The following is a 20,482-nucleotide window of genomic DNA, read 5'->3' on the forward strand; positions in this document are numbered from 1 at the left end:
GCATCTGTACCAAATTGAAAGCAGGAATAGCTTTATAGCGTTGATGAGGTAGTTTTTGCACAATACAAAATGTATTTTACTTTAAGATGGTGTTCACGTGGTGAAATATGATGGTAAACAGTGGCATTAGCCAATGCTGCCCTCTGACACAGCAGCTCCAAATTCGGAGCAAATATCAGCCAGAAAACAGAATAATTCATTTAAATAAGGAAAATTATACTACTGCACAGTTATCGTTCATCCATAGCCTTTTAAATATGATGATGTAATCAAAATAAAGATAATGTCTCTCTTATTCTTTTTCAGCACATGTCTAGCTTTCCAATGTGGCCATGTGTGGGTTCTGTGTGGTGGATCTAAATGGTGATGGAAAACCTGGTGGAGGGTTATGTGGTTGGAAAGACGGCCAACTACCGGTTGGAGTACCTGCAAATAACAGTGATTAGCTAAAGTTGAAAATACCTCACCTTTAAATTACACTTGGAATTACAGTGCAGCCCAGTTACAATCAGCCTGTTATATGGTATTTTCGCCATACAATGTGGAACACAATGTGTTTTCACTTTCACCACGCAACATTTTTTCCGCCATACACCAGCGGAAAATTCTCTCGAAATTCAAATTTGGCAGTCGATGTGCTGAATACGTGAGAATAACGAAGATGCTAATATGCTATTCACTGAAATCCCTCCCACCACGCCTGAAAGAGATACAATGCTCGCTCTCTCCCATTTGAGCGTTACTCGTTATAAGTTAGAGTGAAAACTAAACCAGAAACAGGTGATAAAATTTTAGATGATGACAAAATTGAAGTTTAGTAAAATACATACTAAAACTTAGCTTTAAAATGTGTCTAGTAAGCTAAATTCATTCAAGTTAAAGTTTATGTTATACGGCTGTCCCAAAGGTAAGAACTCCTGACGGTATGTACTGCTGCTGCTGCACATACAAGTTGTACATTGTAATGTTACATTTTACTGCAGATCATAATCACTAAATACACAATACTATCGGTAACTATAGTTACTAAAGCTGACATACTAGTTTGTTACTAATTTTTAATATGTATTGTACGTATATAAAATTTTGATGTTTTTACCAGAGGATGTTTGCATTAGATAATTACTATGAGTTTCTATACCCCCTCTATACAATATTTTTGCCTTACGATGATAACACTGGAATAAATTAAAATTGTATGGCGACTGTACGCTGAAGTCCACTGTACGGCGGAGTCCACTGTACGCTGAAGTCCACTGTACGGCGGAGTCCACTGTACGCTGAAGTCCACTGTACGGCGGAGTCCACTGTACGCTGAAGTCCACTGTACGGCGGAGTCCACTGTACGGCGGAGTCCACTGTACGGCGGAGTCCACTGTACGGCGGAGTCCACTGTACGGCGGAGTCCACTGTACGGCGGAGTCCACTGTACGGCGGAGTCCACTGTACGGCGGAGTCCACTGTACGGCGGAGTCCACTGTACGGCGGAGTCCACTGTACGGCGGAGTCCACTGTACGGCGGAGTCCACTGTACGGCGGAGTCCACTGTACGGCGGAGTCCACTGTACGCTTAGAACAAATAATGCGCATCTAACATTCTGCCAGTCGTAATACCATGTAGAGTAGAGTATGGTTTTGTGTTCACGCTTGGCAGACAAAGGAGCCTTTTCAAAAAATGAAAAAAATGATAAAGAAAAATATTGATGATTTCGGTCAACTGCAGCTGCACAAATTAGCCTAACAGGAAGAGTACATGAAGCAGGCTAATTTATTTGAATTAACGCTCACTTTGCGAGACTCTGTAATCCAGCAATAGAAAATAGGACTAAAGGCGAACTGATTGAAAAGTTCATTGTTGATATACATACGACAACCAAACATGGAAGTATTAACTTAGATTCAGCTTCGACTAGATACAAAAAGAACATTTCAATTAAAACGCACATCGGAAAAACTCAAAAAACTGCACAAAAATACTTAAGTCTACTGCTTCATAAAAACAGTAAATCAAAGGAAAATTATAGACACATAATCCCTAAGAAATTACAATGGCGCTAAAACCAATATCGTCCAAGAGAATCCAACATCCTATACTAGGCAAAATGTGTATCTGATTTTGAACTAGGATTTGCGTTAAAGGTCATCTACAAAACTATCAGAGTGTAACGAATCAACGTTTAAGAGAGTTCATGATCCCCGCACTTTGCCTCTCCCACCTCATAGTCAAATTTACTCCAGTTGACTACACAGGATTTCAACTGCCAGAAATCTAATGGACACAACTATAGAAAAACGGACCAAAGCTGCTCGTCAGCTGCTCTACGTGATGATGTTTAATTAAATCAAGCTAAAAATAATTATTTTTAGCAGAGAACCGACTAATGGCACAGAAGATATTTAAGGACAGAAACTGCCAATGTTAATCATACCCTACCATTAGCGTAACATATTCAATTGAAAATAGAAAAGCCAAATGCATTCACTTGATTAGCGAGAGTAAAACTGCAGAGAAATGGCTCGCGAGTCCCAAGAATTTGGCCTGTACATTTTTGTATATTAACTAACCAGGTTGACTCATGTGTAGATTCTGTGCAAAAGGCATACGACTGTGTGTAGTAGGAGCCCTGTTATACATCGGCTGCACGCTAGGCATTGCATGAGGCTGTGAAGTACTTGGCTGCTTGACTGGAGAAGAGTCCATCTCAGTGAGCTGCTGTATAGACTTGAGCCAGTGTGGCTGAACACCGGGAGGACTACCGCTAGCATCTGTCAGACTCAAACATCCAGACACTATCGCTGGATCAGCAAACTGTTCATCCAGTGAGCTATGCGTTTGGATTGGCTGATGAGGTGTTTGAGAGGAGCCATTCCACGAATCTGAAATATAGACTCAGGAATAAACTCATCAATTTCTCTAAAGATTAGTTTCCGGTAGAGCTGATACCTCCTTATCTTCAATAGAATATGGTATGCTTGTGTATGTTTAATATTGGCAATGTCTGTCCTTCACTATATAGTATGTATACATAGGCTAAAACTTATCAGAAATATCGAATTTTTCTTCGCTACAAATCTTGGTGTCGCTCATTGGGCATACTTGTTTTTCAAACAAAGACATCTGGCAAATGACATGGCGAAACATATTTACAGCGAAAAAAAATTGAACTTCCCCCCAAATAAGCTTTAGTCTAAACGATTACTCCATTTATTACTATTAGTGTAAAGTTATTTTGTAGTTTTAAATTTTACTTTATTTTATTTATGTTCACTCGTGGAATTACTTTTAAAAATTAATGTCAGATAACTACTTATACAATATATAAAATAGATATGCAATATATACACATAATATGTACAACATACATAAATTTACAACATATACATGTATATATGTATACAATATGATATTAGCTTTTAACAATTGAATAGTGGAATACATTAGCGCAGCATACTCTAATGGTTTCACTTCAGCACTAAATTTTTTATCCTTAGTACCGTAGAAGCTCCGGTAATGTAAATTTCACTTAACATGAAGAGTTCATGTAAAGTTTTTGCTTCGTATTATGTAAGAAATTCCATACAACGTAGTATCTAGTTGGTGCAAGTTCTCAAATGCAATCTGAATAACAAAAATCCTTTAGTTATCCTTAAAAATATCGCTTTTGCTATTGTCACATTAGGGAGAAAAAATGATGTGTAGTACCCTCGCAGTCTAGCATGCCGTGAGAGGTCGTCAGTGTGGAAGATCGTCAGGAGTGCCAATAAAACAAAGAGAATAAGTAGCTGCACAATTATTCAGAAATACTTTAAGGCTATTACTTGGTGCAGGGGCTAGAACGCCGGTCTATCAACCTAAATGTCACCAATTGGAGTCTGGTTCAAATTAATCTTTTATGATAACCGCGACTTGGGAAAAATGAACAAACGAATAGACAGGTACAACTCTTAGGATAGTAGACATTTTTTGTTTCACTTTATTTTAGACATGCAGAATATTTTCAATTTTATGCAGCACTGACCTGTTAGCTGGAAAAAAAAGTCGATTTAAATTAACATGGAAGGTGTGCACTCCCCGTAACTTCCCGTAACTTCATATAAAATTACCGAAATCATGAACCTTAAAACAAGTGAAAATAATAAGAAAAAACAGATAAGATGTTGATAGGAACCAATAATAAGAGTTACTGTACAGTCACGAAATTAAAAAATTAGGTTTAGATTATTTCTATTTGAAGGGTCAATGGGGTGAATTTGGGACAAACTTCGAACAGATTAATCAATTTACAAGTACTTTACTGTTTGTATAACGTAAAATCCCTATAATATAAACATTCTTGGAACGGATTATTGTAGGAGCGTCCACTGTGCTATAACTTCATAATTATTATAACTTGCTTCCTTTGTTGAACCAAAATATTTAATGTTATATATCTGTTTTGATTTATTTCTAAATTTTTTAAATAGCAAGTGTGAATTGGACTTGCCATATCACACGCTGCAATTGAAATATGAAAGTTTTAAAGGCGCATACAATTTTCAGTGAACGCAACTGGATAAAGTTTTTTCCACCATGCATATAAATAGAAACTGATGTAACCAGAAAAAAATCACTTCTGATTGCAAGGATAATTTCATGTAAAATGTGATAGTAATTTAATAATTACTACTAATGTGCGTAAACATGACAGTGACAGACAATAAAAATCAAAGCGCATCTTACGTGAGGGATTATGTCCTCCAAAACCTGGTTGCATGTAACTATTTCTTAGCCTGCTGTGCTGCAAAGTCTGTGGTAGAACATTTATAGAGGCATTGGGCAGTAGTGCTTTTAGACTGTCTCGTATTTCCTGAGTATTGTAGGTTGAGTCGGTCATACCTGCAGAGAAAGAGGACTTTATGCGGCTAAATGGAAGTGGTAAATCTAACAAACTGAAAATGACAGGGAACAGTATAAATTGGCAAGAACATCCTCCTGCCAGGCGAAATACAAATGAGCATGCTAGAACATCTGGGTATTTGCAACTAGCATGTCTGCAAGATTGCCCAACCTATATCCTCAAATCTAACTACAATGGTTGTTCGTCACCGTACAGCAACCAGCTCAATAATGGAACAGCAATATAGCAATAAGGAAAAGGGACGATATAACCATGTCATCTGTGGTCACTGTCCCAGAACAGTTGCTGCACCAGAATGTGCTTCAAGGTAATACGAAACATAAAATTGCATGGGCATACATGTTTTGTTTATTACATATAGTTTGTACAATGGGCAAACAACACAGTCCGCAGTTATATCAGCTCATAGAATACCAGATATATCAATAAAAAGCTGCCCAAGTAACACAACATAATTAAATACGACGGCTGATGAAACATAAGCACGATTATATGCAGAGTATCATTAACTAACTGCAGCGTATCAACTGAACCAAATATTAAATATCGAATGATAAACTCAAAAATGAACAATTTCTGTTTGTCATAAAGCGAAACAGAAATTGTGATACTCATGAGCAGACTTGTTATTGAGTACCGCATAAGACCCGATGAGGGGCACACAACCAACCATTAGAGAAGCCACTAAAGGGTGCCTGATTCTGCTGTGGTGGTTGAATGGAGTTGAGCCGACTGTCACTATACGGACTCCTAGGCAGTGAGTTGACAGGAGACTGAGAGAGCATATGCGAAGTTGGTGAATGGTTGACACCTGATGGACCGAGGTTCATCAACCCAAGCATTCTACTGCCTCTGTATGCTGCAGCATCTACAAAAAAACTCGTCCATGAGGTTTGTAATTAACCAATTAAAAGATGTTCTACAATTTACCAAAGAGTATATATAACAGACGTGTGGTAGCCGGCGCATCGGTGTAGTTACTAATTCTTGTTGAATCATGATCATGCGATTTTCTCATCAATGTCAGGCGAATTTTCCCATTATCATGAAACCGAGACACAGTTGGCCATCGTCTTAGCACTAAGTATTATAATTAACACATATGATACTGCTACCTTACAATACATTAGATATAATACATATTTCAAGTTGCTATGCCGAACATAGCCGATATATTAGTTTGTCTAAATATTATTTATAGAATGATAATAGTTTATTGCAGTCCTACAATAATAGTGAAATTTTGAAACAGTCCAAATCATTACAAATCTTAAATCTTGAGCATTTGCCTCAAATAAGTTGACAACTTATAGACTGAAGTGTGAGAATACAACTCCTAAGTGATGGTCCTTATTTGGTTAATGATAACTTGAAATTTAAAAGCATCTAACAACATCTGAGGTACCAGAAGCAATAATAGCTCAAAGAACTTAATCTAAATTTCAGCTGGGAAAGAGATTCAAGAACAAAATCATTCTCTCAAGCGATAATCAATGAGTCCATCTTAGCTTTACTCCGGAATGAATATAACAGCTCAAACATTTGGTTTCAACAACTTTGTCACAAACTAGTACAGTATACACCAACAACATTTAAAGCAATAATATTGAACAGAAATGAGAAAAAGCATATCAACTGAAGATGAATACCTGGGCCATTAGTTGTGCTAGGAGGGGGTGTGACAGTTGCGGAAGACAAGCCGGCAGCACCCCCATCGCTGGTGTACTGCGGAAAGACCGCTAGCCCTGGTGGAGGAGGTGGAAGTGCAGAAGCAGTAGAGCAGACTACAGATGTTAAGGCAGAAGGTGACGATGGAGTGACAATAGATGACATAATACCCGCACTAATCATATCGCCACTGCCTCCTGCCATGAGGTTGTGCCTCACACCAACTCCTGGTGGTGGTCTGTGGTGAGCTGAGGGCAGTCCTATTCCGTTAGCGCGGAAATGAGAAAGCGGTGACATTACATGACCAGACTCATTTTTGAGCATGTCAGCGAGGCCCTTATTAGATTCCATGTAAGGGTCAAACCCGAGGTCATCATCAGATACTGCTGTGCCTTGGTCAAAGGAAGATGGCCAGTCAGAAGAGTGAGTCGTTAGTAAGACATCACCATCTTTATTAAATTCATTAAATCCCAGTGACCCTGAAATCAACAGCAAAAGCAAATGAATATGACGGAAGTTGGGCTATTTGTACAAACAACCACAAGCTTAAGCAGAGCCAAATGAACTATTCCTAGCCTGACTTTTTTCATATTTTTTTTTCATGTTAAACCCCAAGACAGAAGACCAACAAAACATACAAAATATAGCAGCAACGTATCCCACCAAATTAAGAAAAAGGCTATTTAGGTTGTACTGAGCCAAATGGGTAATTTAGTAGCTGTCCATGTCATAAAACTTTGAAGCTGTCAAGTTGAGTTCGAGACAGTTGAAAGGAGGGTACACATATGTCAGTAGTTGTATTAAAACTTTAGCAGCCGATATGAACTATAAACTAATGAAAGAGGACGTTAAAGTCGCCAAACACCTTTCGGGGTGACAAACTTGAAACTGCCAACAGGCCTTGCACAGTGACATACACCGGTGTGTATACTTTGAATTACTTTCATAGTTAGCTGAATTCAAAGACAAACATCACAACAAACTATCCTTGACCAAGTATTAAGTTGCATTAAAATTAGAAGAAAATCGAGTGTGTGAGCTCCTCGAAGATCAAGCATGATGTCTGTATAGCTGACTGCAAGTAGAGGCTGTGCATGTTGTTTAAGAGCATTGCTGTATAAACAATGGCTCCGTGATCTTGGCTGAACACGTCTGAGTCTAGTGATAAGGGAACCTTGATGACTGGAGACATGCCCAGTTGCAGATGAATGTCATTCCGGTTGGATGTCATTCCTCTAACCACCATTTGGGAGTTTAACCCCAACCTGTTGTCTGCAGGTCAGGCGTGCTAGGCCACTAGAATGTCGTAATAAAAGTAAAACTTTGACATATGCTCGCAATGAGCTTGAGCGAAAAAAAAACAATGACGATTACAGATAGCTAAAGCCTGGTTCCCATATACGTTGCAAAGCACCGGTGACAGCACGCAGGCTATTAGCGATGAAATGGGAACGTATGCGCCGGGTACCGCCGGCGGCATCGCAATAGTTTAACGCTGTTCAAATTTCGCAAATGGCCGCCGACAAAACCTTCCCGAAATGCACTGTACGGGTAAAGGTCACCATTATAAGAGCGGCATGGCGAGCAAACATTTTATTTGATTACGCAATTATGTTTACGATATTATTAACGATGTGGCTTTTATGTGAACAGATCCCGCCGTGCATAGCATCGCAAGCGTTTTGCTGCGCATGTTACCTCCTGAGTCTCGCAATCGATATGGGAACCAGGCTTAAGATTTATCACTCATTCTCCGATGCGTCCAAATACAGCTGATTAAACATGACAAGCCCACCTGTACCAGGTATCTGTGATTGTGCTGTAGTGCTTGCAATCGAAACAGGCTTCGAGTATAATGAGTTGAGGTCTTCACTTGCTAGATCATCACTCGAGTTGGGTGTAGTCTCCGTAGACTCAGAAAATGGCAGCTTCCTTGCGGCGAGCATAGTCTTAACAGGTGGTGCCTCAGAATTGGTGATAATAGGTGAAGGGTGTCCTTCGCTAGCTGTGGTAGTCGATAGTCTAGTCACTGCTGGTAGCGCTTCCGGGGTTGGTGTGCGAGGATTTGATAAAGTTGAATATGTTGAAGATGGAGAGCTATGATTGGTCAAACTTCAAAATAAAATAACATACAAGCCAGTCAAATAAAGCAGACCACAATAATGTCAATTTATCTCCCTGTGCTAGACAATGAGTGCATCTATGAGCTAAATGCAAAAGCGGATGCAGAGTAAGTCGTCCGATATGCTTGAAGTGAATAGTTTACACCGACTAGCAGAGAAGTAAAAGCAAACCCTAAGAAAATGTATCCAGATTGATTTGGTGGCGATTTTTAAAGACGATTTGAACTGGACTGGACCTAAAATGCACGGACCTCATTTTATGGCCTTCCACATACATGGGCATTCATGAAACAAATGTTTCTAATTATCACGAACACAAAACAGTTTTTTTAGAGTTGAAATGTACAGTAAAATTAACAAAAATTTACAAGTTTTCACACTATAATATCGCAAATCGTCATTTTGCAATATCGAATTGAATCACCTGGTGATTTATGAAAATCGCGAAACTCTAATCAAGATACTGTTCTATAATGTAGGTCATGCTACCTTTGCGAGGGAACCGTCCCCATTGCACTCGTTGTAGTATTCGGAGCCGATGCGGTAGAAGTTTGGATTATGTCAGGAGTAACATCTCCTTCATCTTTGCCAGCCGTAGCCCCAGTACTCCGATTGCTGTTCAACAGTGGCCATGGTTCTTTCAGTTTACTTGAGCCATTGCTTGAACCAGAGTCTGTCTTTTTTCTAACAGAAAAAAACTTCAATAGTAAACTCAACTAGTCAATGACTATGGTAGCTGTTCATCAATCTTCAACATGTAGCTTGACACTTGTCATCTACTAACAACTAGTAAGAATTGTTGACCAATTGCTGGACATATAAAATAAAAACAAACAGGTAATGTTTAATAAAAATACTTCTATAATGATGTCAATGAGCTTGGTATACATACAACCTTCCATTCTTCAAGAAAACTTCAGTTTTTTGTGCTCATGTTGATAACAAATAAACTATCCACATATTTTAATGTGTTCTCACTGGGTGATATATTCACTCAGCAGTTTATATAGATTCTACAATGACCAATAGCATCAAGTTTCATGAAAAATGAGGCAAGAAGGTAAACTATGACGCCGTAGTCATACATACCTCTGATTAGTGTTTGAAGGTTTGTTACTTAGAGCCGTTCCAGTACCATTGACGATAGCTGCATCTCCTGATGAAAGCTTGCTGGCAGTTGGTATTGTATTACTAGAAATGTTAGATGTTGCAGTCAGGTAAGTGTCGACAAGCTTTTGTTCGTAATCTTGATGTTTGCCCGACTGCATTTCCTCTTTTGTAAAACTAGCTTCCTCATCACCCAATTCATGTAGATACATACAATCCTATAACACAAAATCATGAGTCCTATGTACCTACTTCACGCACGTCATTAAAGTAAGTTTCACAAATTTGGACAAATATATAATTTAGGTTGTTACACAGAGCCAATAGTATATGACCTCAAATAACTTTTTTTAAATAAATTTCTAGTTGCTGGTCTGGGTTTATGATAGTGTGATTTTCTGAACTTTCCACAAAACATGATTTTGTATCAAAATTAACTGTTTAGTTAGTATATAAAAAGAATTAATACCTGATGGTAGTCAATTTTGTAAGCGAGATTGATCTGTTCTTAATTCCGTGTTAATTGTATGCTTAGACAGACAGAGCTTCGAAATTAACCAAAATCATGATAATTTAGTATGCGGAAAATGTAAGCTTTTGAAAAATGGAAAAAACTAGCTATCGAAAAGTTAACGCCGGTGCTGCTAACAACACTAGCAGCACCGGCGCAGCAGTTTATTCAGCTATAGAAGAGAGACTTCATTATCACAGAGAGAACTGTACCGCTAACAGTAATTACTATTATTAATTACAAGAAACATGGACTGTTTTGTTACTACATGCACGGTATGTCAGTACATGAATATATATCTGAATCGGATAATTTTTCAATAAGAATCGGTATAGCGGATCAGTATCTGAATCGGCTGGTGAATTTAGAATCGGGGCATCTCTATCAGTAAGGCACAGAGAGTCAGTAGCCGTACAACTATCATTCAGAATTGATGCGGGTGTGAGTGTCATTCGGCTAGTCTCAATGTCACGAGTTGGAGCACCGTCAAAAGCTATTTTTTCTTCTAACCTTGACTCCTGGATACAAATAGATGGACAAATAAATACCGCTCTTATTATAATAAAATATACATGTGTTTCCATTTTACTTTATTGTAGACATAAAATATTAATATTATTTTTTTCCTTTGCAAAATAGGTTTTGCTGCCTAGAAACAAAATGATCAAATTGTTGTAAATTGATGTTGGAGGTGTGTGCTCCCCTTAATTTATTGTAAAATTACTGCAATCGTAGATCATAACTCGAGTAAGTGGTAAAGAAAAGGGGAAAAGCTGTCGATGCGAACCAATAACACTTCAGTTATGGTACGGCCAATAAATTAAAAGCTGAGTCTAGCTTTTTTCCTTCTTGAAGGTCCGAATGGATGAGTTCTAAAAGATCTTGGAGCGGATTAGGCAATTTACATGTATTTTACTCTTCATATAACATAAAATAATCCCTATAACGTAAACATTCTCCGAATGAATTATTTACGTTGTAGGAGCGTCTACTGTATTACTGGTAGTGTCTAAAATAACCAACTGCAGATTAAGGTTAAACAGTTACTTTACAGATTACGAGTGAACGTATTTTATTGCCATTGACTAGACTACACAAAACACTGCTTTTAACACCTACTCTGATATTTTCAGGTTTTAAGGAAACAAAAGACAAAAAGTGTAACTAATCGTGTAACTGGATATTAAAACCATCAGGGTGCTAGTCTTTAATTGACCTACCACCTCCTCTTGAGCTGGTTGGTTACTCACCGCTTTGTTGCACTGCGTTCCTTTGAGAAAGTGACTACAATACTTGGTCGTACCAAGAGATGCTTTCAAAGTCCTTCCATCCACATATAAATTATTGACAGCATTTATTGCCCTGAGACAGTCTTCAGGTTTAGTGTATGTGATGTAAGCACTCGCACTCGGTCCCTAAAATATCCCCGTGCAACTCAGTATTACTAGCTAAAAAGATATCAGTCTATACTGGCACGATTATCACTGACCAGCTTCAATGTAATAATGCTAAACTTTGCATAAACCTCAGCACAATAACCTGGCATAAATTGAAACACAAACAACGAACAGAATCCATTACATCAAGATAAAATGCAATTGCATACCTGAGCCCCGGCGTAGGAAGTACTAGAGTTGATAACTACTTTTAAAATTTTGCCATATTTGCCAAAGTAGTCTTGCCTTTTGAGAACCTCCGTGTCAGCGAGCCTAGTAGAGAGACCGACGACAAATACGAGGTTCTTCTGAACAACCCTGAAACAAAATAGACTCATGAAATATAGATAAACTGTATCACCAAATAAACTCTTAGATTGAACAGCAAAATGGTGGTACAAACAAAGTTGAAGATGACTACCCATATTTTTACAATAAAAAGCAGACTATTTGTGAGGCTGCTACATCTATCAAACTTGCTCACAAAACCCCTACAATTACCAAGGAGCTAATAAATGTTGCAATGCGATCGGGCCAGAGTGGAGAAAATATGTTGAAAATTTCGCAAGTACGAATATTGATATTTGTGTTATGATTTGCCAATTGTTAGTCTAATGAGATTACTACAATAATGCTAAAGACAGCAAAAATAATATTCTAATTTATATATCATACAACCATCAACAAACATTTTCAACGTGTTTCTGACTTCGCATTTCCAAGCGTATTATTGAAACAAGCAAACTACAACATGAGATTTTGAAATGACCGTAAGCGTAATGTATATGGGAACTGTTTGGTAGTACAGATGGTACAATGCATTGTTATTGCCGTGTGATGGTTATTGGTTCAAATATCAGATCAATATCAGAATTGCTTTGACAAAGCGTTATTTCTAACTGTCTGAAGTAGTTTGAACTAAGACAGAAAATACCAACAGGCAGACGTATCAATCAGGTTGAGACCGTTACAAAAAAAATCATAACCGCACATTGATAAGTACTCACTGATGACCAGATGTAAAATGCATTGCAGCTGCAGTAAATTTTTGTCTGGAATTCTAGATAGCTACATTAACAGTGCAGTAGCGGATACAAGCATGTCACAGCCATGCAATAAGCAGTATAATGGCTTTACGTACATTTACTAATGCGCAGTACGCAGTGTATAAACAATACAGCTATGTTTAATATGCAGTAAGCAAAATTGGTGCAGTGGCAGCATTGCCTATTGCGCAGTGTGTGGCGTTATATGCAGTGGGAGTTTTGCTGGTACGCGTTTCGCAGTGCTTGATACAGTAATACCTTTTGCATTGCATACACATTGTATGTATGCGAACAGTACATTCTCGTGAAAACTCATACCAGAATCAAGTAGTAAGTTGACTTTGACAAAACAACAACACAGTTGCAGGATGGAAATACTGCTGAGTATGAATAGGCGAATGAATTGATCGCAATTAATGAGAAGTATATGATTTAAATGAAATTCTATTATGGTTTTAATATATAATGTTAATGTAAATGCAATACTAAGACCCAATTTCATCTATCGGAATGGTGAAAATGTTTGACTGCCTATTCCGACGAAATGATATGGGAGTTAGAAATGATATGGGAGTTAGAAATGATATGGGAGTTAGAAATGATATGGGAGTTAGAAATGATATGGGAGTTAGAAATGATATGGGAGTTAGAAATAATATGGGAGTTAGAAATGATATGGGAGTTAGAAATGATATGGGAGTTGGAACGCAAGTCCATAAACTTGTTAATCATAGCATTTGACAATTTGTTCAATGTACAATGCACTACAAATGCCCGAAAAGCCAGCAGTGTCAGTTGATCCAAAGTATCAACTTCATACTTATGCACAGTTGCAGTATACAAGCAGTTTCAAGTTTTGAAGTATGCACACCTGCAGAAGGCATGAATTGCTGGTTTTCAGGTAATGCGTTATGAAAGTAAACGCGCGGTAGATCGCAGTGCAGTAGAAGCACAGTTGCAGTAAATATCGACTGCGCATTAGAAGTTGTAATGCACTGCAAACTTACTTCATACTGCACCGCGATGACGCAGTGAGGTTCAAATGTGTCACTCCCCTAGTATCAATGTTCAACAAAGTATTAAATAATAATACTTGTTTCAATAATAAGAAAAACAGAATCTGACAGAGGTTGACAGCAAGAAAGAGACAGCTAACCAATGTCTCATGATTGAAACATAGATAGCAGTTATATGTTTGATCAAAAAGTAATAACTATTTCATTTACAATTTATTATTAATATTGTTTTTTGCGGGTTGCGTTTACACCAAAATCAATTTTTTGGCCATTAAAGTTATGTTGAAACCATTTCTGGCTAAATTTTTTTCACCATATATAGTGCATCATAACATAAGACATTTTCATTTTATCAAACTGGCTAAACCCATGGCTAACGAATTAAAGATATATATGTGGTTATATAGTTATATACATATATGAATTTAAGTTCATAGCACATATTATATTAAACCATAAAAAAAACACAATAAAATTTTGTTTCACTCCCGCAATATCAAGCATTTACGAAACACGAAGAGTGCTAAACTGAGGTGGAGAGCAAGCATCATCTCTCTCATGCGTTGTACGAGAGATTTTGGCAAATAGCATATCGACATCTCTGGTATTCCAACGTATCCCGCACATGGACTGCCAAAATGGAATTTCGAGAAAAATTTCGATTGATATCAAGAGGCGGAAAAAATGTCGTACAGCGAGGGGGGCAAAAAACATCGTGTTGAACACTGTAAAGGCGGAAAAACCGTATAACAAGGACAACATAACCCATTTGAGCGCTGTACCTAGATGGTTCCCGATTCGAGTGCAAGCTAGCCTGTCTTGATAAACTGTTGTTTTTGCAGAGTTGTCCCCCCCCCGTCGAGCGGGCGAGCAACACAACAGCTTGTCACAAGACGTACTGCACCTGATGCATCAGCTGCACTGAAAGGGAGTTGTTCTCTTCCGTCTATGCGTCTTGGCTGCGATGTTATGGCGGTCCTCCATTGGTAATCATAACGGATTTCGCGCAAAAATCTATGTAGAAAAAAATAAGATTACAACGTTTAACCAAAGACCAGTCTTTGTTGTAAACGTTAGTAGAATTTAATAATAAAATAAATTGAAAATAAAATCCATAAGAACAAACAAAACTGACTGATACAAAAAAGAAATAAAACTGACTGAGCGCACAAATAACGAAATATTTAGTCGCTGTTGTTGCTTAAATTCTACTAAAGTTTACCGCAGAGACTGGTCACTAGTTAAACGTTGTAATCTTATTTTTTCTACATAAATTTTTGCGCGAAATTCGTTGATTACCAATGGAGCGACCGACATAACATCGCAACCAAGCCGCATAGACGGAAGAGAACAACTCCCTATAAGTGCAGCTGATGCATCAAGTGCAGTACGTTTTGTGACAAGCTGTTGCGTTGCTCGCCCGCTCGACGGGGGAACAACTCCGCAAAAACAACAGTTTGTCAAGACAGGCTAAGTGCAAGCAGACCATTCAAAAATGAGCTGCTTAGGCTGAAACTGTCATGAGTATTCCTGATAAAAATGGGGAATACCTCATTCAAATGTATAACTAGTGACTATTAAGATGGACTCCACTCCATAGACTAATTAATTGTAAAATGTTGGATAAGATAACTCCACGCTTGAGATCATAAGTTACTTTTCTGTAGTTGTGTATCTTTGGGGTTTGTGTTGATACAAACAGCGAAGAAAATGTCTACCAATAATGACCTGATTACCTAAGCATATTATGGTTCGCTCAGCTCCAAGATTAACAAAGTAACTATATTCTTGCGCGAGAATAAAAGCAAAATGCAAGGGATTTGAGCAAGAACAAATAAAAAAGTCAAAATGAAAAATCCATACAAAGGGAAGGAATCTTACCGAATGTTTGCTAAATGTCTCCTATTCTCGGCTGCCTTTTGCCTGCTCGCCACATCCTTTTGCCTCCTTTCCTTTTTGATCTTTGTTAATCTAAAATTGACATGGAGTGTAAAGGCATGTAAACTCTTACATTATAGCATTTACCATAAAATAGAATATTCCAATCACTACTGAGATACAAACAGTTTTAAGATAGTGCCGAGTGTACAGCCAGTGTACATGATAGTTCTATGGGACATGATACAGTGTTTAGAGAGCGATAATCCAGTCCAACCATTATATTTGAAGTCTCCACAATAAGCCGTCACAACATAGAAATTTAGGATATAGAATTTTGTTGACGATTTTCTGTCAAGGCAGCAAAATAAAACGGCTCAATCCACAATGCAAGAACTTGAAGAGGTATTATAATAACTATTATAAATTTAGTTGTCCGATGAAAATAATAGTCATAACTCATAAGTTTATATATAGATAATATGTAGTATATATTAATATATACTATATTATATATAGCAGATAATATAGAAAGGTACTTCACAACAGTGTACCAGCTGGGATGAAGGGACTATTGAACTATGAACAAACTACTATAAAATTAAATAAGTTTAGGACGCCATTTAGTTTTGACTGTAATATTCAGTAAAAGTAGATTTAAAATTAAACCAGTTAATGTTTCCTTTACTTTTTTATGAATAAAAATGGAATAAAATTATGAATAAAATAAAACATCAAAAGGACTCCATTCAACATTTTGTAAATGCTTGTGAAGGCCGAGCATCATTAGCAGGCGGCAATAGTAACCACGGCACGGTTTTTAACTCATTTGTTACTTAATTTCATTTTTAGCCGCTGCATTGAAAAACTTTAGTGAATCATGCTCTGGCTTTTGTAATACCTTTTGTCAAAATTTGTAATAAAACTACTAGAATCACATCAAATTTATAAATCAGTCAAGAAAAATAAGTGCAACCCTTTCCTAGCTACAAGATGTATTTGCAAAAAATTTGGCTGGAGCCCTTTAAACCAGCTTACAAGAAAAATACCAACTATTGCATTATTTGTGTGAAATTCACAAGGTTGCTTCAGTTTTATCAAAACTACCGATAGATTAGTGATAAAAATCCATTGGAGATCTGTATGTTACAAAACTTACACCCCACATTGCATATAAAACATGACTGACGTAAACAATGAAATGGAAATAAGCTGGTTAAAAAAAAACACCAAGTAGTCTGAAAATAGGAAAGTTAACACACAGATTACCGTGCAAACAGTTTCATGTAATACGACGACCTACTGTACAACGCCCTTCTATTCGCAGTCGAATGCAATTGACACGTTTGCGTGATAATCAGGATTAGAATGGTTTAGAATGGTCAATCAACAACTATTAGCATTTTAATACTCACTCCTCTTCTGTCAGTGGCTTAAACTCTGCAGGGTCCTCCTGGTATTGCTAAAACAAGCAATGTGATGTCACGCACAAGGAGATTATGACAACAAAATATAGTTTGCAATAATAGTTACATGCTAGTGAACTTTCAAACATTTATGAGTGTTATTTTGATAACAAAAATTATTTTTGCATTGAATAAAAATCCATTAATTTTGTTACTTTATGGATGGCAGATAACAAACGATAAACAAGGCATGCTCTCCATTTCTATTTGCCGAAATTATGGGAGTAAAAAATGCAATGGTCACACTTGGCAAAGCCATAGCGTGTAGTATATCTAAACAGCAAAAACATTTAACAAAATGTTGCGACATACCTTTCTACACGCAGGACAAAGTGAGTTCTCATCTGTTCTAATCCGGTGCCAACAGAACCGACATATCTGATACCCGCAGGTGCATGGGTAGAAGTTCAGGTCATCTATGTCCAGTGGCTCCATGCACAAAGGGCACTGCAGTAAATCTTAGTCTTAGCTCAAACTTCACATGAATTGAAACAAAAGCGACAAGCCTATTTGGTAAGAGAGCATTATACGCAAATAACTTTTACTTCCCCCAGAGAATGTGCGATGCGTCAACTCCTCAGAGAATGTATTAAAAAAAATCATCAAATACGGGGATGCAGGAAAATTCAAATTGTATTCACTGTGCATGAAGTAGGATGCAGTAGGAGAGCAATATTGTCATACATCCATAATTTTCGAAAGTGATTAGGTTTGCAAGGTTTCAACATTTTTTCAGCCCACAGAAAGTCAAAAATGTTATACATGTGATTGCTTGGCCAATGAAGAGTGTACAACTGAGTCATGTGTCAAGTCACTAGAAATTATACAACCATTCTGGATTAACTGTTCACCTCATAAATGCAAAACAAAAAAAAACTCTATTGGCCATGCGTTTTTCCATGTACATCCATGTACTTCAACAAGATTTTTTTGTGCAAACAGTTTAGGAGAATGTTTGTAATTATGCACCAACAAATATCCTTTGAACTTACAAGATAATACTTCACAAGTTAAATCCGCTAGATCCACATTACTTAGTTAAAACAGCCAACTTTGTCAATATATATGCTTTATCTTACCTCGATTGTCTCATCGAAAGGCATGCTGCTGATTTATGAAAGGATTTCGTCTGCAAGAAAAGAGCGAACAAATTGTTGTGCACTTCAAATATCTTAAGATTGGTTAGTAGCCTAGCTGGTGCTGCTATATAAACAGGAAAAGTCAAGGTAAGTCTGATCTAAACAATACTTCGAAATCTTGTTAGAGCAGATAAGCTACAACAATGCTCTATACAAGCCTATCAAGATAGGCTTAACTGTTGTTCGGCAATGAATAATGCTATTTACAGTCTAATAAACTAACAACCGCGGTGACACGTCGAGAGTAAAAGACACGCATCTAATTTAAGCAAGCACCAATCTACATCACATAAGACCAGCCAATAGTGAACTAGCCGGCATGTCACCAGTAACTAAATTATTAAAATTCGGTCAGAATTCAATTAAAAATTACATAAAAATGAAATATTTGTTTACATGGTATGGATAAGTTTACCTAAATTCAATTGTCAAATGATTATAACTTCTTATCAATAGCAACAATTGGACACGTGATTGGCTTCCAAATTTTTTATTCCACATTCAACAGGTTTTACAGTAGAACGAACACGTAACATAAAAATAACGATGTTAATAGTAAATATTAATGTAACTGTATAGGTCACTACATCAACCAATAAACGTTTATACAATTTAGGAAAATGAAGCTTATTATTTTTTACCACCTGCTCACTCAAAACCATAATAAATTAGCAAGTACTACAAAACACTATTGTCTTATTAATGAACTACACTACGTAATAACTGTTTGTACTATGCCACAGATCTTACCCCTCCAAGTAGTTTTTTTACAGTTATCCAGTTAACTATTGATAAAAGTTGACAATTACACAAATATAAACTACATTAAGTTATATAAAGAACTTTGTCGTCATTTTTAAACAGTTATTAATACAAAAACATATATATGGATCAATTAAAGACACTAGACAAGACTAACTTACCAAAACTCGATATACCCAACTAGTTCAATACTATTTCGGACAAATAGTTACTGCGCAGACTCGCGCGCAGGAAGGAAACGTATTATGATTATCCGCAGAAATTCCGATTGATAAGCCAGTCATTTTATTATCTAATAGTTTCACTCGAAACATTATGTACGCTGTGTAGAAATGCTGTACTGGCTAAGGCATTCATACTTACTCCAAACGTTAGCTCGTAAAATTGTGTAAAATCCATCAGTTACGAGTAACTTTCTCGGCAGTACAAACTATTATAGATACATGTATATTGCAGTTGTGGTCTCTCCGATTGTTTATGCGTTTGGATATGTAGGAGCCGATAACTCTACGAAGTGTTTGCTGATCAGTACCCGTAGGCCGACATACATTATTAATTTTCTTCTTTCTACATGTTCGGGTCCAATAATACATGTATTGTTACACACAAAACTGCATGCATGCCACACACATGAGCAAACTTTGTCACAATTTATGACATGAACGAGATGTAAACATACCTCGTAACACTAAATCAAAAAGTTAGATAAAAGTAAAAACATGTTTAATTACCCTTGACAATCTTACATAATCATTTAGATAGGTTTCAGTGCATATATTAATGTAACAAGCCAGCCAAATGAAGTAAGTTATTAAATTCATTCATGCTGCCCTGCAATAGCATTCGATCACAACAATTTTCACCAAAGAGTATTGAATCAATACATAAACTTGCATATGCATGTGGCCTTGCTTGTTTAGTTATCAGTGCTTGGTGATCAAATGTATGTAAAGCAACACTCAAAAGCTGATGCACATAAAGTTATGATCAAGTAAATTTTAAAGCTGCTATTGAAAAAGGTATGGTCAATGCAAAAACTTTAACACGCATACTTCATTATTATTTACATTATTGTTCACTTGTTTTCCAATAATTTATCTAACGTTATTATATAACTAATATTTATATATTGCAGAAGGGTGTGTTAGAAATCAAGAGTGGCACAAGTATGTCTTGGTTATATCACATCATAATATTACTCTTGGTCAATCACCTCATAGCATTAGTTAGGTTTACATTCTGAATTGGTTCCATTGAACAATTAGTTGATGAGAAATCTATAAATATACAGATTGAAGTGTTAGTCTGTTGTCATTCGTATGTCCAGTTAACAGCAATTAGTTAAAATACGCACCCTTGCAGTCCAGTGTGTAATGATTATATGCACAAATATTCTGAAGTATGGCAAGGTGCCTGCATGGTTTAGTGATTG

General features: G+C 37.0%; 1 protein-coding gene across 1 annotated transcript; it reads right to left on the reverse strand.

Moving 5' to 3' along the window:
- Window positions 1–49: 49 nt before the first annotated feature.
- Window positions 50–19,265, reverse strand: LOC137394332 (mucin-4-like). Its single transcript, XM_068081050.1, has 15 exons — window positions 19,212–19,265; window positions 18,229–18,278; window positions 17,462–17,596; window positions 17,099–17,145; window positions 15,687–15,776; window positions 11,914–12,061; window positions 11,558–11,722; window positions 9,779–10,014; window positions 9,179–9,373; window positions 8,362–8,678; window positions 6,548–7,045; window positions 5,569–5,766; window positions 4,721–4,876; window positions 2,566–2,877; window positions 50–426 (listed from the first exon to the last, which is right to left on the reverse strand). The coding sequence occupies exons 2-15, from the start codon at window positions 18,250–18,252 to the stop codon at window positions 314–316; spliced, it is 2,634 nt and encodes an 877-aa protein (XP_067937151.1). The 5' UTR covers window positions 18,253–18,278; window positions 19,212–19,265; the 3' UTR covers window positions 50–313.
- Between the last annotated feature and the right edge of the window lie 1,217 nt (window positions 19,266–20,482).

The sequence above is a fragment of the Watersipora subatra genome, chromosome 1 (assembly GCF_963576615.1).
Source record: "Watersipora subatra chromosome 1, tzWatSuba1.1, whole genome shotgun sequence".
In the NCBI taxonomy this organism is placed as follows: domain Eukaryota; kingdom Metazoa; phylum Bryozoa; class Gymnolaemata; order Cheilostomatida; family Watersiporidae; genus Watersipora; species Watersipora subatra.